Source organism: Siniperca chuatsi, linkage group LG15, assembly GCF_020085105.1.
Source record: "Siniperca chuatsi isolate FFG_IHB_CAS linkage group LG15, ASM2008510v1, whole genome shotgun sequence".
Taxonomy (NCBI): Eukaryota; Metazoa; Chordata; class Actinopteri; order Centrarchiformes; family Sinipercidae; genus Siniperca; species Siniperca chuatsi.
Window position 1 is genome coordinate 23,434,519 of NC_058056.1, and position 14,534 is coordinate 23,449,052.

A 14,534-nucleotide genomic window follows, 5' to 3' on the forward strand; every position below is an offset into this window, starting at 1 on the left:
AAATGTACACATGGTATCACATCAGTACTGATGATCATGTTTAAAGATGTTCTTTGTACTAAAACAATGAAGTCAACTTGGCTGTTTTAATTAATTTAAGACACATTTTTCAAGACATTGTTTTTTCAGTCTCATGATAAAAGTACTTTATACTGAACAACTGAATGAAAAAAAATAAAACTCTAAAATTTTAGTTTACTGCAAGCCTGACATGCACTTTGTATTTTAAGACATTTAAGACCCTACTAAACACAACACTGACTCAGTGTTGCACTTTTAGTTTGTTTATGAACATTATTGTCCGGAGCCTCCGAAATCAAAAAGATGAGTTAGTATCATGTGCGAACAAGATACTAACTCATCTATAAGACAATATAAAAGCAATGAGCCACTTGAAGATGAGCTGGATAGTGAAACACAGCCCTTTGTGGTTTATTGCAAAATCAGTTTACTAAAGGTAAAATTAAACTACATTTCACAATAAGTACAGCTTGAACCAGAGTAATTTTATACTGATTATAGATAGTTCTTGGATTTTTAGATAAACCACTTACTGCATTGTTTGCAGTCTATTTATTAATGATAAAGATGATCATTACACTGTCTATGTGAATAGACAGAGTTTAGAGACTAATGTTGGCATAATTCAAAAAGGTCTGCCATATTTTCTCCGATTTTAAGCAGGAGGAACCACGCGTTGAACTACTAATATAAAGTGCTGCATCACTTGCATCAAGTATTTTGAGACACACAGAAATAACAAATGCCATTCTTAATATGACACTTCTTTGATGTAATTGTTCAGTAGCTGTCAAATCTATGCAACAACGAGGACTTAAAATCTGATTTTCTGTCAAAATGACTAATGTTTTCTTTTTTAATGTAGAATTCAATGTACCTGTGGTTTACTAGGAGGTATCTACTGCAGCTTTTATAATGTTACTGCATTTTAATATAACCTTTTCTAGATTTCATTTTTTCAGTCACTATCATAAGCACCTACAAATCTGCCATCTCATCCCTCGAACCTTACATCACCTCCCCATGATTATCTGGTGGGAACAGCGTGGCCCAGTCAGTGCCATAAGCCTGTTAGTCCTCTGCTGGTCTAATGCTGCATTTTAAATTCATTCTGGCTTTTATCTCAGTAGTTAGTGACCTTAGCAGGTATCAGGCACGTGACTGTCTGAAATGCTCGGCCCAGTCTACTTCCTGGCCACAGATTTGCTGCAGGGACAGAGACGGACTCTTGTAGGTGAAGGTTTAAAAGGATTTCTCCCTGAATGAGTGAAGAGGAGGAATGCTGCAGTAATTTCCCTGCCTAACATAGATATGAACATAACAATGCGAAGGTGTGTTTTTCCAATAACGCCCTGCAAAGAAACAACCAGAATAAGCTGTCACAGCTCCCCACAGGCAGCCCCCTCATACACTCAATCTGCTCAGTCACCTTTCGCTGCTCCATCCTGATTTCTATTGCTATGGCAACGGCTACATCTGAGGGCAAAAACCCATGTGTATTTCCCCTTTCTTTTTTTTAATCTGAGAGATTGTAGGATTAGCGCAGCCAGAGGCCTTTAAAGCTTGTTGTTGGCTTGCATGTCGGCTCATGAGTAAATGCATTTTTTTCCCCTCTCTGCACTGTCAATTCGGGGTCAGTGTGATCAAGGGTTGTTGTGGGGTTTTTTGTTTTAATTGAAAGCGCTGAAAGGCAACAGCACGTAACAAAACAGAAGGCATTGCATAACCTGTAAAAGCAATAAAAACTTGTACCTGTTGACCTTGACCTGGTCAGCAGGCGGCTGTGCTGGGAGCAGATCGAGCGTCCTCTGATGCTTCATCAGCACAGAGCTCGTGCACACGGCCCTCCTGTGCTGCAATGTCAGCGGGTAGGTACAGACAAGTGTCCAGCCCAGGGCTTTATTTCCATGCTATATCTAGTTGTGTCACAGTGTGTGTACAAAAGGAACCCTTCATTTGCTTTGGGGGTCTAACTATTTGCGCTTCATTTTCCCTTGCAGGAATGCTTCCTTAAAAGCCTCTGCAGTTGTCATGGAGTTGTGCTTCCTGGTAAACAATGACTCTTTTCATTCCTGCACAGCTTTCAGTCCAGTAGCTGAGATAGACGGAGCAGAGGGCAAAGAGAGAGGAGGGGTTGTGTTGCTGCACAAGGCAGCTCTCTCTACGCTCTCATCTAATATGAAGTCTACTGTATATCCCACACAGGCTTCACTGTTAATTTATAAGAGCTGATATAGTTTGTAGTCTCATTTTATCAGTGACACAAAATGATTTGGTTTGCTTTGACAGGATCTATAATAAAAACTGATGGTCAAAAATGTAATGAAACCAGCTGATGGGTGAAGATAAGTAAGGAAAAAATAACACTGTGGGACTTTATGGGAAGAAGTGTAAAGCTGTTGAGTGATGAGGGCCACAATGAAGGCAGTAGCCTGAGCACGAGTCCACAACAAAGCTATGGGGTTATAGCTATGGGTTTATTTATCATCCATGCTGGCTTTGAGTTGAGCTTCCAGGGCCATTTTATCAAAAGTACGCATGTTGGTCTCCTCCCGCACTTTGTCTCGTACATGAAAAGAGGCTCGGGCCACAGAGCGAGCGCTCTCCAGCACCGCCCTCTTTTCCTTGAAGATCTGCTCGCTCTTCTCCAGCTTTCTCTCGATGGACTGGAGCAGCTCCAGACGCCTCTGCTTCTCCTCCTCTTCCACTCGCTGCCTGTTGAGCCTCTGGAGTCTTTCCTTCTCCTGCCGGGTTTGGACGGCCCGCTGAGCTTTCTCTTTGGCCCTCTCCTCGGCCACTAAAGCTGCTTGTTGGGCTCGTTTCTCTGCCTCCTTTACGCGAGCTTCCAGAAGCTGCTGCTGTTGCCTCTCACGCTTCTCTGCTGCCTTGCGTGCTTTCTGGATCTGTTTCTCCTCACGCTTGGCCTTTTCTTTCAGCTCCTGCCCTCGACGCTCAACTATCTGCTCATAATTCTCCAGGGAGCGGTTGAGCTTCTCCTCTGCTGCCCTCCTGGCCTCCTCCCTCTCCTCCTGCTCTCTGCGAGCAATCTCCTGTATCAGGGCGGCGTGGCGTCTCTTCTCTGCTTTGTTCAGGCCTCGTCTGTCCTCCTGGGCCTGGTGCTCCTTCTCTTGCCTCTTCAGCTCAGCCATGGTGAGCTTCTCTTTCAGCAGCAGCCTCTCCTGCTCCAGCATGGCTGCCCTCTCCTCCTCCAGGGCCTTTAGGTTCTGTTCCTGAAGAGCTTTCTTATGCTTCTCCTCTCGTGCTGCCTGCTGTAACCTCAGCAGACGGTTACGCTCCTGCTGCTCTGCAAGCTCCCTCCATCGCTCCTCGTTCTCCTCAGCCTGTCGCATCTTGGCAGCTGCTGATTGTCGTTCCTGCTGGCTGAGTCTTCGCTGACGTATCGACACCTGGGTCTGCCACACCCGCTGGCACTGAAGCACCGCACGCTGCTTCTCTCTGTCCTCCTGCTCTCGCCGGAGCTCCTCCATTCTGCGTTCACTATCCCACTGAAGGTGAGCCACGTAGCGGGTCTGACTCATGATGTCTTCCTCCTGGTATCTGGCGAGCATCAAAGCTGCAATCTTGCGGTCGCGCTCGGACACGGCCTTCAGGCCTCGGCGCTTCACCTCCTTCATTATGCGCTCCACCTTCTGTGTGGTCTGAGGAGAGTGGCTCAGGTCACCGAGGCTGAGGCTGCGGCCCATCAGGGAGTTGAAAGTGGCCATAGTGCGAGCTCGAGGACTGGAGACTTTAGCCCAGTGATCTCGTACACCATCCCAGCTGTAAGAAGAGGAAGCACCTGACTCTGATGAGGTGCATGTAGTGGTAGTGGTGGTGGTGGAGGTGGAAGAGCAGACGGGATCCATCCTCCTCTGTAAGGACTCCAGCGAATGGCTTTTTCCTCGCCCTTTGGAATGAAATCCAAGATGTCCGTTGTGCTGAGAGAACGGTCCTCCTGTTACGCCGTTCAGAGGCGTCCCAGAACTCTGAACTGCAGGCTTTGACACTGATGATGTTAATGTAGAGTTGGCTCTGGGGAAAGAGGGGGGTTTTGGTGTTGATCTAGGGAAAGTGTTTGAAGATTTACCGCCTGAGGACTTCCTGACTACTGGTGGACGGCAAGACGAGAGCAGACGTGTGGTTTTTACTTGTTCAGATGAGGAGGACAAAGGATGTTTGGCAGATCCTTGGAAACCACCCTTGGAGGATGGTGTAGAGGTTGTGGAACCAGTTTTTGAGGACTGAGCAGATTTAGGGGAGGTACTAAGACTAGAGGTGGGGGCTTTAGATAAAAGAGCTGTGCCCGTTTTAGAGGTTGGAGCTGATGCTGTGGTTCTAGAGGATGCTCCAAAATCAGGGGCTGAGCTGGAGGTCACTGGCCCAGATTTAGGAGGCTGAGTGGAGCCAGAGGCGACTTTATGCTGCTGCTCCACAGAGGAGGATGACGCACTGCTGCCGCTATTGACTGTCGCTTGCAGAATCCTTCTTTTTTCCTCTCTAACAATCCTCTCCCTCTCCTCCCTGCACTGCCTCAGTTTGGCGTTCCTGTCCCTCTCATAGACTTCAAACAGACCTGTTGCAACACGCATAGAGCGGCCAGGAGCCTCCCGGGCGAAGTCAGCCAGCGGGCGTGGTAGGAGCTCCACAGGTTTGACCCCACACCGAGCACACGCCTCCAGAGAGTGGGGGCTTGTTAACACGTATCGGCTGCCCTCTGCAGCTGGTGAGTCAAAGTTGTACAGGTCCAGATGCAATTTGGGGGACAGATCTTTGTCAGTCTGAGTCTGTGGTTGCTGAGATGGGGCCCCCTGAGAGGCGGTGTCTGGCCCCGCCGTGGATGCAGCGTGACAGGGGCTCGGCTCAGAACTGCCAGTGGGTGGTGTCTCAAACCCAGCATCCCCATCCTCCTCTGTTGTTGTGCCATCGGCCTGTTCTGGCAGTTGAGGGTCTTCAGTGGCCACAGCTGGTGTATCGAGCAGTGGTCCTTTACACTTATTCTCCTCCTCAGCCTCCGAGGGGTCGACCATAGTTGGCTAATACTGCAGGCAGAAAAGAGGGAGGGGGGCAGGGATCGATGGAGGGAGGGGGGTTGTATGATATGTGAGGGGTTAGTGGATAAAATAGTGGAAAGAGGTTTCAATTAGAGGATTACAGCATTCAGTCCAGAGCTTAAGAGAGATGCAGTCTGTGGGGGAGGGTCATAACGCAGGTTCAGAGACGCACGCATGCATGAACACATATTCATGCACTGATTTTACACCAGATGAGACATTTTCCCTTCAGGGACGTGACATAACACACACAAAAAAACACCACAGTCCTTTAATAGAGAGTCTATTTTTGGCAGAGTTACTAGGCTGAGAGAATTTGATTACTCATAGGAATATTTTTCACTCTACATCACGCAATCAACCTACGAATACCTTTGAAATCACACCAGGTCCTGCGACATACATTACTAACCAGTTGATAGTATTATCTTGATTTGAGATTCTATCTGGTAAACAAGCACTGGACAAATCTATTAAGCTCTCTGCTCTCCATCATGGACTCACACCTTACAGACAGTGAAGGCCTAGACTTCTCTGCATCAGTAGGATACCGGCAGAAAATAGCTGCACTTTCACATTAAAAACAACTCCAGGGTCAAATTTTAAAGACAGATTTCATTAGAGATGTGGCTGCTTTTGTGTTACAAAGACAATATTTACTGTATTTACAGCTGTTTGATCCCGTGGATTGGTTGTATTTCATGCGGTGGCGCACCACACAAACATCCACTGACCTGCCAGTTTGCAAAACGTTGTCTAAACCGGTGCTTTGTTCCCCTTTAATCCATCCAGTGCCCCTTGTTCCCTGCATAATACCAGGTTTCAGGAGAAAGGCTTGGGCCGTCGACCCCAACGATGGAGCTTCACATCGTCACAACCTCCAGCGACACGACAGAGACAGACGGAGCCTTTCGCAGCCTGTCGGTCTGAGCAGCGGAGCTCAAATCTCCCTGTGATTAAAAATAAATACAACACCGTCCCCAGAGTGAAATTTACTCTTCACGACGAAAAAAAAAAAATCTCCTATCCAGCTTCCTCTGATCCTCCCTCAGGAAAGTGCATCCCGTAAACATCAGCGGTCTGCACCTGCTATCTATTCAGCAGCATCCCTCCATCTCAGCCTCCTTAGCTCCGCCCGCTTGTGGCAAATATGCTAAAAATACTGTCTGCACGCTGCAATTAACCAAGCGCCTGTGCTTTCAACTTACTTGCTTTTAACATGTAACAAAACACTGGCCTAATGGTGCTGTAGTTCCTCCTGTAGCTTTTCCTACCTGAGACATGTACTGTAGGCCTGTGTGTCTAAAGCAGGGAAGTGTCTTCGTAAGAAGTTTCCTAAATTATTTACTGCTTTATAATTTCTTTTGTATGCTAGGCGATACAAAAATCTGTTTAAAGAAATATCAATTATTCATTTTAAAATAAATGTGAGAGTCGAACCTATCTAAAAACACATGTTTGTTTAATCTGTGCAGGCTGGCCCATCAAAAGGCACCGTGTGTGACAGCTGCCATCTGCCATCCTGGCTGTGTGTGAAACGGAATAGACTGTAATCGCTTGAAATAGCCACTAGAGGACGCTATAATATAATATTTATGCTTTGGGTTTCTCGGCCATCAGAGGGGCGTCAGCAGCCAATCAGCATCTCAGAAGAGATCAACTACAACAGGTTTTATTATTAAATGCCAGATTCTCATTTTTTTTATTTTCCGTATAAAAACAAAACCAAAAGAGCATCTACCTGACTAAATGTTTCAATTTTGATTCAACTTTAATTCTTTCACTTTCATGTTTTCATTTTATTGTTACAGAGAAGCTGCAACTGTATCTATTAACGCTCTTAACTCTTATGGTGAATGTAATGTGGAGAGTTGGGTTTTTGGTCCATTTCACACAAAAACATCACAGCAGTTACACCTAAACAGGAGGAAACGTATTTCTAAACAGCATTGATTTAAGTGAGTTAAAAAACAACTAATAGCTTATAGCACCCATCACAGTTATTTTGATGGACACTGCTCCTGTGGTTTGTAGTTTTCTGCATGATAGGCCTTTTAAACACAAGATATTATGACATGAAGGAAAAGCAAAGGTGTAGGTAATAAAATAGCTGCTTCAGTTTTAGGGTCCTGCAGTATATTTAAATATAAAATTATATATATATAAAATGTAATAAAATGTTTATAGACACTATTATGCAGTTGTAAGCAGATACAAGAGTTTATTAATGTACAGTATTTGTCAGCAATTATAACTTCTATTAAGACATTCATTATTATGACCATATTTTATAATATTGTCACTGTCTGTTTATACAGCGTGTTATAAACCATTTAATAAATGTTTATTTACTGCTTATAAACGCTAAATAGGTGAGTTGAAACGTACAGTTTTCTAAATTTCTAAATTATTTTTATTTAATAATTCTCACTTTCTAAATAACTAAGTCACTAACTATAACTTCCAAGTTTTCTAAAACATTATACAAGATTTCAGAGTTAGGAAGCTTGCATAGGCCACTGACTCTGAATGGGAATAAACTGGCAAAGACAAGTTATTTAATGAAAGCAAACACTGGTGCACTAATTGATCCCTGTGCAGGAGGCTGTGTTTGAGGTGAAAGGTCAGGGTCACAGACAGGACAGCGACAACAGAGCTGGTAAGAGTTCAAGAGCACCTTCATGAGAAAAGTTGATGCCTCTGATAAATTTTTTTATTTAAACTTTATTAATTCAGGTAGTGTCGTTGAGATTGAGATCTTTTTCAAGAGACCTGAGAACAACATTACTGTGCTGTTACTACAGTTCCTGCTACTTTTTCTTGTATCTTTGCATTTACAAGTGCTACTACAATGCTGCTGCTGTAACATCAAAAACTACTACAGTGCTACAACTACTTGTACAACACCTACTACTACTACTACTACTACTACAATTGCTGCAGCAGAATTGTTAGTAGCAGCAATAATACAGCTATTGTTCTAGCAGGTGGTAGAAGAAGTAAAAAATAGTGGTAGTTGTCTCTGTTGTGTATTTCTGTGTATTTCACCTCATACCGCTACATGAATGAATGTAGTGTATTCGTTGAAAGCCACTTTATTAAGATAGACTGGTCTGGTTTGGTCCAGTCAGAGCGGTTGAATCAGGATTAGATAACTCTGGGTGAAAATCAGTGATGATGACCCACTAAACTCCTGACCCGGTGTGGGGAACAGTGCGAGTTTAATTGGCCCCGCCCGTGAGCCGTATCAGGAGGACAGCGGGGTAACAAGTGACAACAGGGAACGTGCTGGCTGGCTTGTTAACCGGGGGCATGGGGTCTGGGAGGGGGGCCAAAGGGGAGCGGGGCATGGTGTGGTTGGTGCACAGTTCACTGGTGCAGGGGTATGCTCGACAGAATTTTTGTGTTTTTGTTTTTGGTACTGTAGGGCATGCTCCCCACTACCAAAGCTGGACTGGGGGTTCATCGAGAGGTGAGCTGCTCTGTGCAGTCATGGAGACCACTGCAATGCCCGGCTGGTGGCGAGGAGTGGGAGCATTCCCATATCTGCTGGTTTTGTAGTGGGAACCAGTCTAGACGTGCCAAAACTGTCATTCCGAGTATGAGGGGAAAAATCTGATTAATATGTGTACAGGAACTACCTTTTAAGGACATTTAGGGCCAAAATGAAGTTTATTTGACAGAAAATAGTTGTACTTCAATATTATACATATTAACCCTAACCTAGAGGCATATTTGCACCCTAAAATCTATTTTAAGTTAAATTACCAAAGCTTTAAGGTGGCATAAATCCCACTCACACTATTCTCGACCCTGATGGTGCAGCAACCAACATATTAAAACATAAGCTGTTATTATACTAACAGGTTAACAGTTTACTCATATTTTACAAAACAGGACTGTGAGTGCAAGAAGTCATGTTTTCTCTCAAATATAAACCCATTATGGAAATGGAAAATTACTGCACTCAATCAATAAATCGATCAAACAGTGAATCATTTAGAAAGCAGTGTAACAAATGAACTAGATATGTTTATACTCTGCTGTTTTGTCTTTGGACAAACTGGCAACTTAAGAAATCATTATTTTTTTCCTCTTTGGCTCCAAACACTTTTTCATGCATGTTTGATTGGCTGAGCAGTGTGCTCTTGTGCATAACATAACCAAGGACAAACTGATTCTACATCAGTTCTCATAGTTTGGAAAATCTGTTGGAGTACTGGGAGATCTAGCAGCAGTCTTAAGTTAGAAAAACAAAGTGTAGGCAGTATCGGCGCAGTTAAGAGGATCTATGTGCCCTTCACTCCACTGAAGGAAGCCTATTTTTACACAGAGGCAACAAATAAATCCGGCCAAGAGATTACAGACAGAGAGAAACTCAGGGAACTCAGACAATAACCACTTTTGGCTACATGACTCAGCAGCCTCAGCTGAGATGAATTCATCCATTTCATTTCCCTTCAAGAGGCAGATCTGATTTTCAGCTCTACATGTGTGCTGGACTTTGACAAGTACGGATAAAGACATGGCAAACTCTTTTACAGACATGGAAGTAAAGAGGATACAGTCGGCCTCGGTGCATTTCCACCTCTCCAGAGGGCTACTGATTTTCCACATTATTATATTTTACTACTATTGTAGTGGATTGTGCCAAGAGGACACTGTAGGGGTGTTCGTTCAGAGTGGAACATTTTTAGTGAGTGTATAATGCTATTCAGACAAGTGAACCAAATGTGATGATATTCCCCGGTATTTTTAAAAGGGTTTCCAAAGACAGAAAAATGTGAATAATAAATCATAAATTATAGGCTTAGATGGCTAACGTAACGGCTTTCCCATTCTGCCAAGAATATAATTCTTTCAATCAATCTTAATTTTTTGGTCACTTATAAACTCATTTCTTTTTGGAACAAAATAGAACACAATAGAATCTTCTTCGTCTGTGAGTCTAAGCAGTGATCTGTATTATTGGTAATGCTTTATTTTATGGGTTTGTAATTTGCTAATCATTTCAGGAAATATCTAATTTGGTGCTAATTATGGGAAAATATAGACAAAGTTCTGATATATTTATTTTAGCTAGACTTTATTTAGCTGTATTGACTTTTGAGAATTTCCAACAACCAAAATGTTAATGGATTCTTAATAAGACCCATTTAAACCCAAATAATATTAACTTATAATTGGAAACTTTATTATTCATATATGTTGCACTGTAAACCTGCAACTAGTCAAATTTGAATTTTTTTTCATGTTCAACTGACCAACTGAGTACTGTTGAAAAGATTCTAGGTTACACAGGCAATTAATTTATATTAATTAAGTGGAAGTGGACCAATTGAACTCTCTAATCCCCCTATAACTACTACCAAATTACATAATTCTTTCCACGAAACTTCCCAGGAAATTATGGACCTGTAAAATAAGGTATTACTGTATTATCCTTTAAAACCACACTTCTAACCCTAATAATTAATATCTGTGCTGCAAAACAAAATAACAGAACAACAATAAAACAAAGACTACAGAAAAACAGACTACCAGATTGTGAGAAAGTTAATACCACTCAAATGTGAGCGAACAGTACTGTAGGCTGATAGTACTGTAGGTTTGTTCTCAACAATCCCATCTTTTCACTCGCTCTGTCCTGCACACTCGCTACCCTGCTGGAACTCACTGGGCCTGTGAAGACTGAGACCTTTCGTTGCCCCCAGTTCACATTTCCAGCCTCGGTTTGCCAACAGAAAGGGACACGTTTTCTGGACAGATTCAACAACTCCCCCTTCTGACCCTTTGCTTTCTCCAGCCACCAACCCCCCCCCACTGCTGTCTTCTGTGGGACAGTACAGGGGTCCCATGCTGGTGTGGAATAGTCCCCCTCCTCGGTGGAAGGGGAAAAGGTCCCAGAGACAGAGCTGTTAATTCAATCAGGAGAGCGGTATGCTCAATTAGGCATCCATAAGGGCCCTGGATGGGTTCAGGGGCCCTGTAGAGGGCAGGCAGCCCAGTCCCCACAAGGTATTAATTGTGGATGACAGTGTGTAAACAGTGGGGTGAATAGACAGCGCAGGTGCGGGACACCCCAGTCCAGACTCAATAGCCCTTTTCACACCCTTGAATCTCTGTTGCCACTTTCTCTTTCATTCTCTCACAACGTAAAAATCTCTCACATCTCTGATTAATGTCACGGATAATTCGGCTTTGTGGGCTTATTTATTTGTTGCTGTGCGTTTCCGTCACCAGGCATGCTCCTACATCAGCTTCAGTGTGTGTGTGTGTGTGTGTGTGTGTTTATGTGCAAGTGTGTATTTGAAGAGGGTAATAAGAGGCCAGGTTGCTGCTGTCCAGAACTGTCGGCCAGCCAACGGCTATACACGGGTCCTCGTTTACAGGAGCTAGTGAAAATTGCGGCCAGTACATGTAAAATATGTGGAATTTATGAAATGAAATCCAGATGATACTTTAAAAGGAGTGGGCTTTCAATCTGACCTCTGATTTTTCCGTTCAGCACACCACCCAGGCCCCATCCCTCTGTCTGTCTTTCATTCAGAGCAGTAACTGTGTTTGGTCATGTTTGATAATGCTAACTTTTCAAGAGTTATCATACGCACGGACTGTTAGAGAGAACTGTAGTGGAAGAAGAAGTATTCAGACCTGTACTTAGGTAACAATACCACAGTAAAAATACTCCATTACAACTAAAAGTTGTTCGGCTCATGGTAATGCAAAAGGCGATTCACAATCAAAACAACTCTATTTACACATTTCATGACCAAGAAAATCTTATTTTGCCTGCCCCTTACTCAAAACACAAATAAACAATAGAAACAACAACTTCATATAGTGTAATTATTCTTTTATACATTTCCTGAAAGATATTAATACAACCCTTTAAATCATTCTGTAGAGAATTCCACAGTTTGACGCCAACCACTGAAGTACACATCTGCTTTAAAGTAGTCCGAAATTTCCTTCTATGTTCTTTGTCCTCTGAACTAAAAACAAACAACTTCTGTAAATTTAATTCAACAAAATCTTTAAGTTCCAATAGTTCTGACTTACAGTTTGTTGGTGTGTTCTCTTGAATCCACTTTATTAATAATTCGTATGTTCACACAGTAGATAAAATATGGCAAAATAAGTGAACAGTACAGAATTTGCATTGCTTTATAATCTAACACATACTTTGCTTTGTTCAAAACAGAAATGTTCTTAGATACCTTTGTTTTAACATGTGCTATATGAGATTTCCATGTCAGTTTGACATCCATTATCACACCCAAAAATTGAAATTCAAACACTCTTTCAATATAAGTTCCATCTATAGACAGTGAAACGTTTATTATATTCTGTAGGGTAGTTAAATCAATAACAATACATCATATTTTAAAAACTGATATGTTTGTCATGTAAAAACTTAATCTTAAAAAAGTAACAAGTAACAAGCTGTCAGATAAATTAAATGGAGTAGAATCAGAAAGTTGCATAACATGGAGTGCAAGTCTCAGTATTGTAGGTAAGTACTTGAGCAGCTGCAGTGGTGGAAGAAGTATTCAGATCCTGTAGTTATGTAAATAGCAATACCACAAGTAAAATTTTACCAAGTAATGAGTAAAAGTATTCACTATGATGGCCCCTTTCAGAGTGTGAAATTATTGATGCATGAACTTGTAAGTAGCATTTTAATGTTGTAGCTGGGGATGTGACAATACTACTACAAACTGCTGTACTACTATATATATCAGTGGTGGAAGAGGTACTCAAATTCCTTACTTAAGTAGAAGAAGCAATACCACAGTGTAAAAATGTTCTGTTACAAGTAAAATATTCAGAATTTTGCTTAAGTAAAATCACAGAAATATTCTTGGCAAAATATACTTAAAGTAAAAGTATGCAAAGTGTCCCCTTTCAGACAGTTATACTGTTATAGTTCACTAGATTATTCATTATTGATGAATTAACATGTGAGCAACATTTTTATATTGTAGGTGGTCAAAGCTGATTTTAACAAATTTAAACTTTCATACTGTAGGGTTGTTTATTCTTTAACAATTCATCATATTTTATAGAATAATCATTGGTTTTGACTGTATAATAGTTATTGATTAATTAATAACAGAAGATGGATCCAAGAATTGTACTTCAGCACACTATTTGAGTAAATGTACTTTGTTACTTTCCACCATGGTTTAATGTGTAGCACTGTATCAAATTATTTGAGTTTATTATACTGTATGTTAAGTATGTCAAAGTCAGTTAGTGAAGAACATTTTCCGCTAAAAAATATTGTTAAAGCATAAAGTTGCACAAAATGGAAATACTCAGGCAAAGTACAAATACCTCAGATTTGTAAGTATAGTACTTCCACCTGCAGAACACCTGGTTTCCCCTGTCTACAGAGGGCAGGAGACATTATATTAAAATGATCATATGGTTTCATAGAACTGATATAATCTATTAAAATGCAATGAGAAGCTACTAAAACACTGACAAAATGTAAACTGAGCTTTTATTTTGAATAGAATGTGGTTAATTTAGTATTATACTGTGAATAACTGTAAAAAATAATGTGACAACTAACTAGTTTGCGCCTCCATTATAACTTCTTTTTACCCACAACATTCAGCATACCACATGTGAACTCTCTGTGTATGTCTAAATTGTACTTTTCGTACATGTGACATCATGGTTGAACATCTGTGCTAAATCTGCCTCCCCTCCGGCCGTCAGATCTCTGGGTGGCCTCTGTCCTGCTCCGTCTGTTTCTGTGTCTACAGACACCTGCTAATTTTCGGCCGTATGTAGTTGGTGTAAGCCAGCGGGGGGGACAGCGGCTGGAGCGTCTTTGGAAGGGCCGCTGCAGTAATTGGGAAATACATTTTCTTTCAGCATGCCCATTCATTCCTTTTTTGTTTTTGTTGTCAGAGATTTTCTTTCATGCTCGGCCAAATGACAACAGAATTAAAGTGTCGAGCCATGCTTTCCCTACAACAGCTTTACACCCCAGAAAACTTTGTCTTCTTTGTTAGGGGTGGAGGGTTGAAGCGAGAGGGAAGAGCAGATATAAACTGATCTCGTTAACATTCCAAGAGACACTCCTGTTCCCCCTCTCTGCTCCTCATCCTCACCCTCCCACAGCATTTCTCCAGTCACACCAGGACATGAGTGGACCGGCTGGCACAGAGCAGAGAGGTGGGGGGAAGATGATGCCCCTGGGGTGAGAAACAGCACCGCAGTGAGGAGCATCCCACCACTCACAGCTCTGATAATGATACTACATGGACGCTTTGCTGAGTCTCTACAGTGGTCCAAGAATCCAGATCATTCACAGTCTTGAGTTTGTTTAGGCCTCAGTTTCTCTCCCTTTATGTCCGACTGCCCCTTCCTTTTTCTTCTCTTGCATTTGGCCTGACCCTCTTCACAAATTCTCTCCATCCTTTCTGAGAAAATAGCCCTTTACTG

The 14,534-nt window shown here is 42.2% G+C and overlaps 1 protein-coding gene across 2 annotated transcripts in view; it reads right to left on the reverse strand.

The window, feature by feature from the left end:
- The window catches only part of ccdc177 (coiled-coil domain containing 177), a 40,648-nt gene that overhangs the window by 1,151 nt on the left and 24,963 nt on the right, over window positions 1-14,534 (reverse strand). The window contains exons 1-2 of one of the 2 annotated variants that reach the window (XM_044167480.1): window positions 5,807-6,551; window positions 1,774-5,060 (exon numbers count right to left, since the gene is read on the reverse strand). In XM_044167480.1, coding sequence (XP_044023415.1) covers window positions 2,499-5,048 — 2,550 coding nt within the window. In that variant the 5' untranslated portion in view covers window positions 5,049-5,060; window positions 5,807-6,551 and the 3' untranslated portion in view covers window positions 1,774-2,498. Of the gene's footprint in view, window positions 1-1,773; window positions 5,061-5,806; window positions 6,552-14,534 lie in introns of those variants that run through there. The other variant, XM_044167481.1, reaches the window with a different exon arrangement.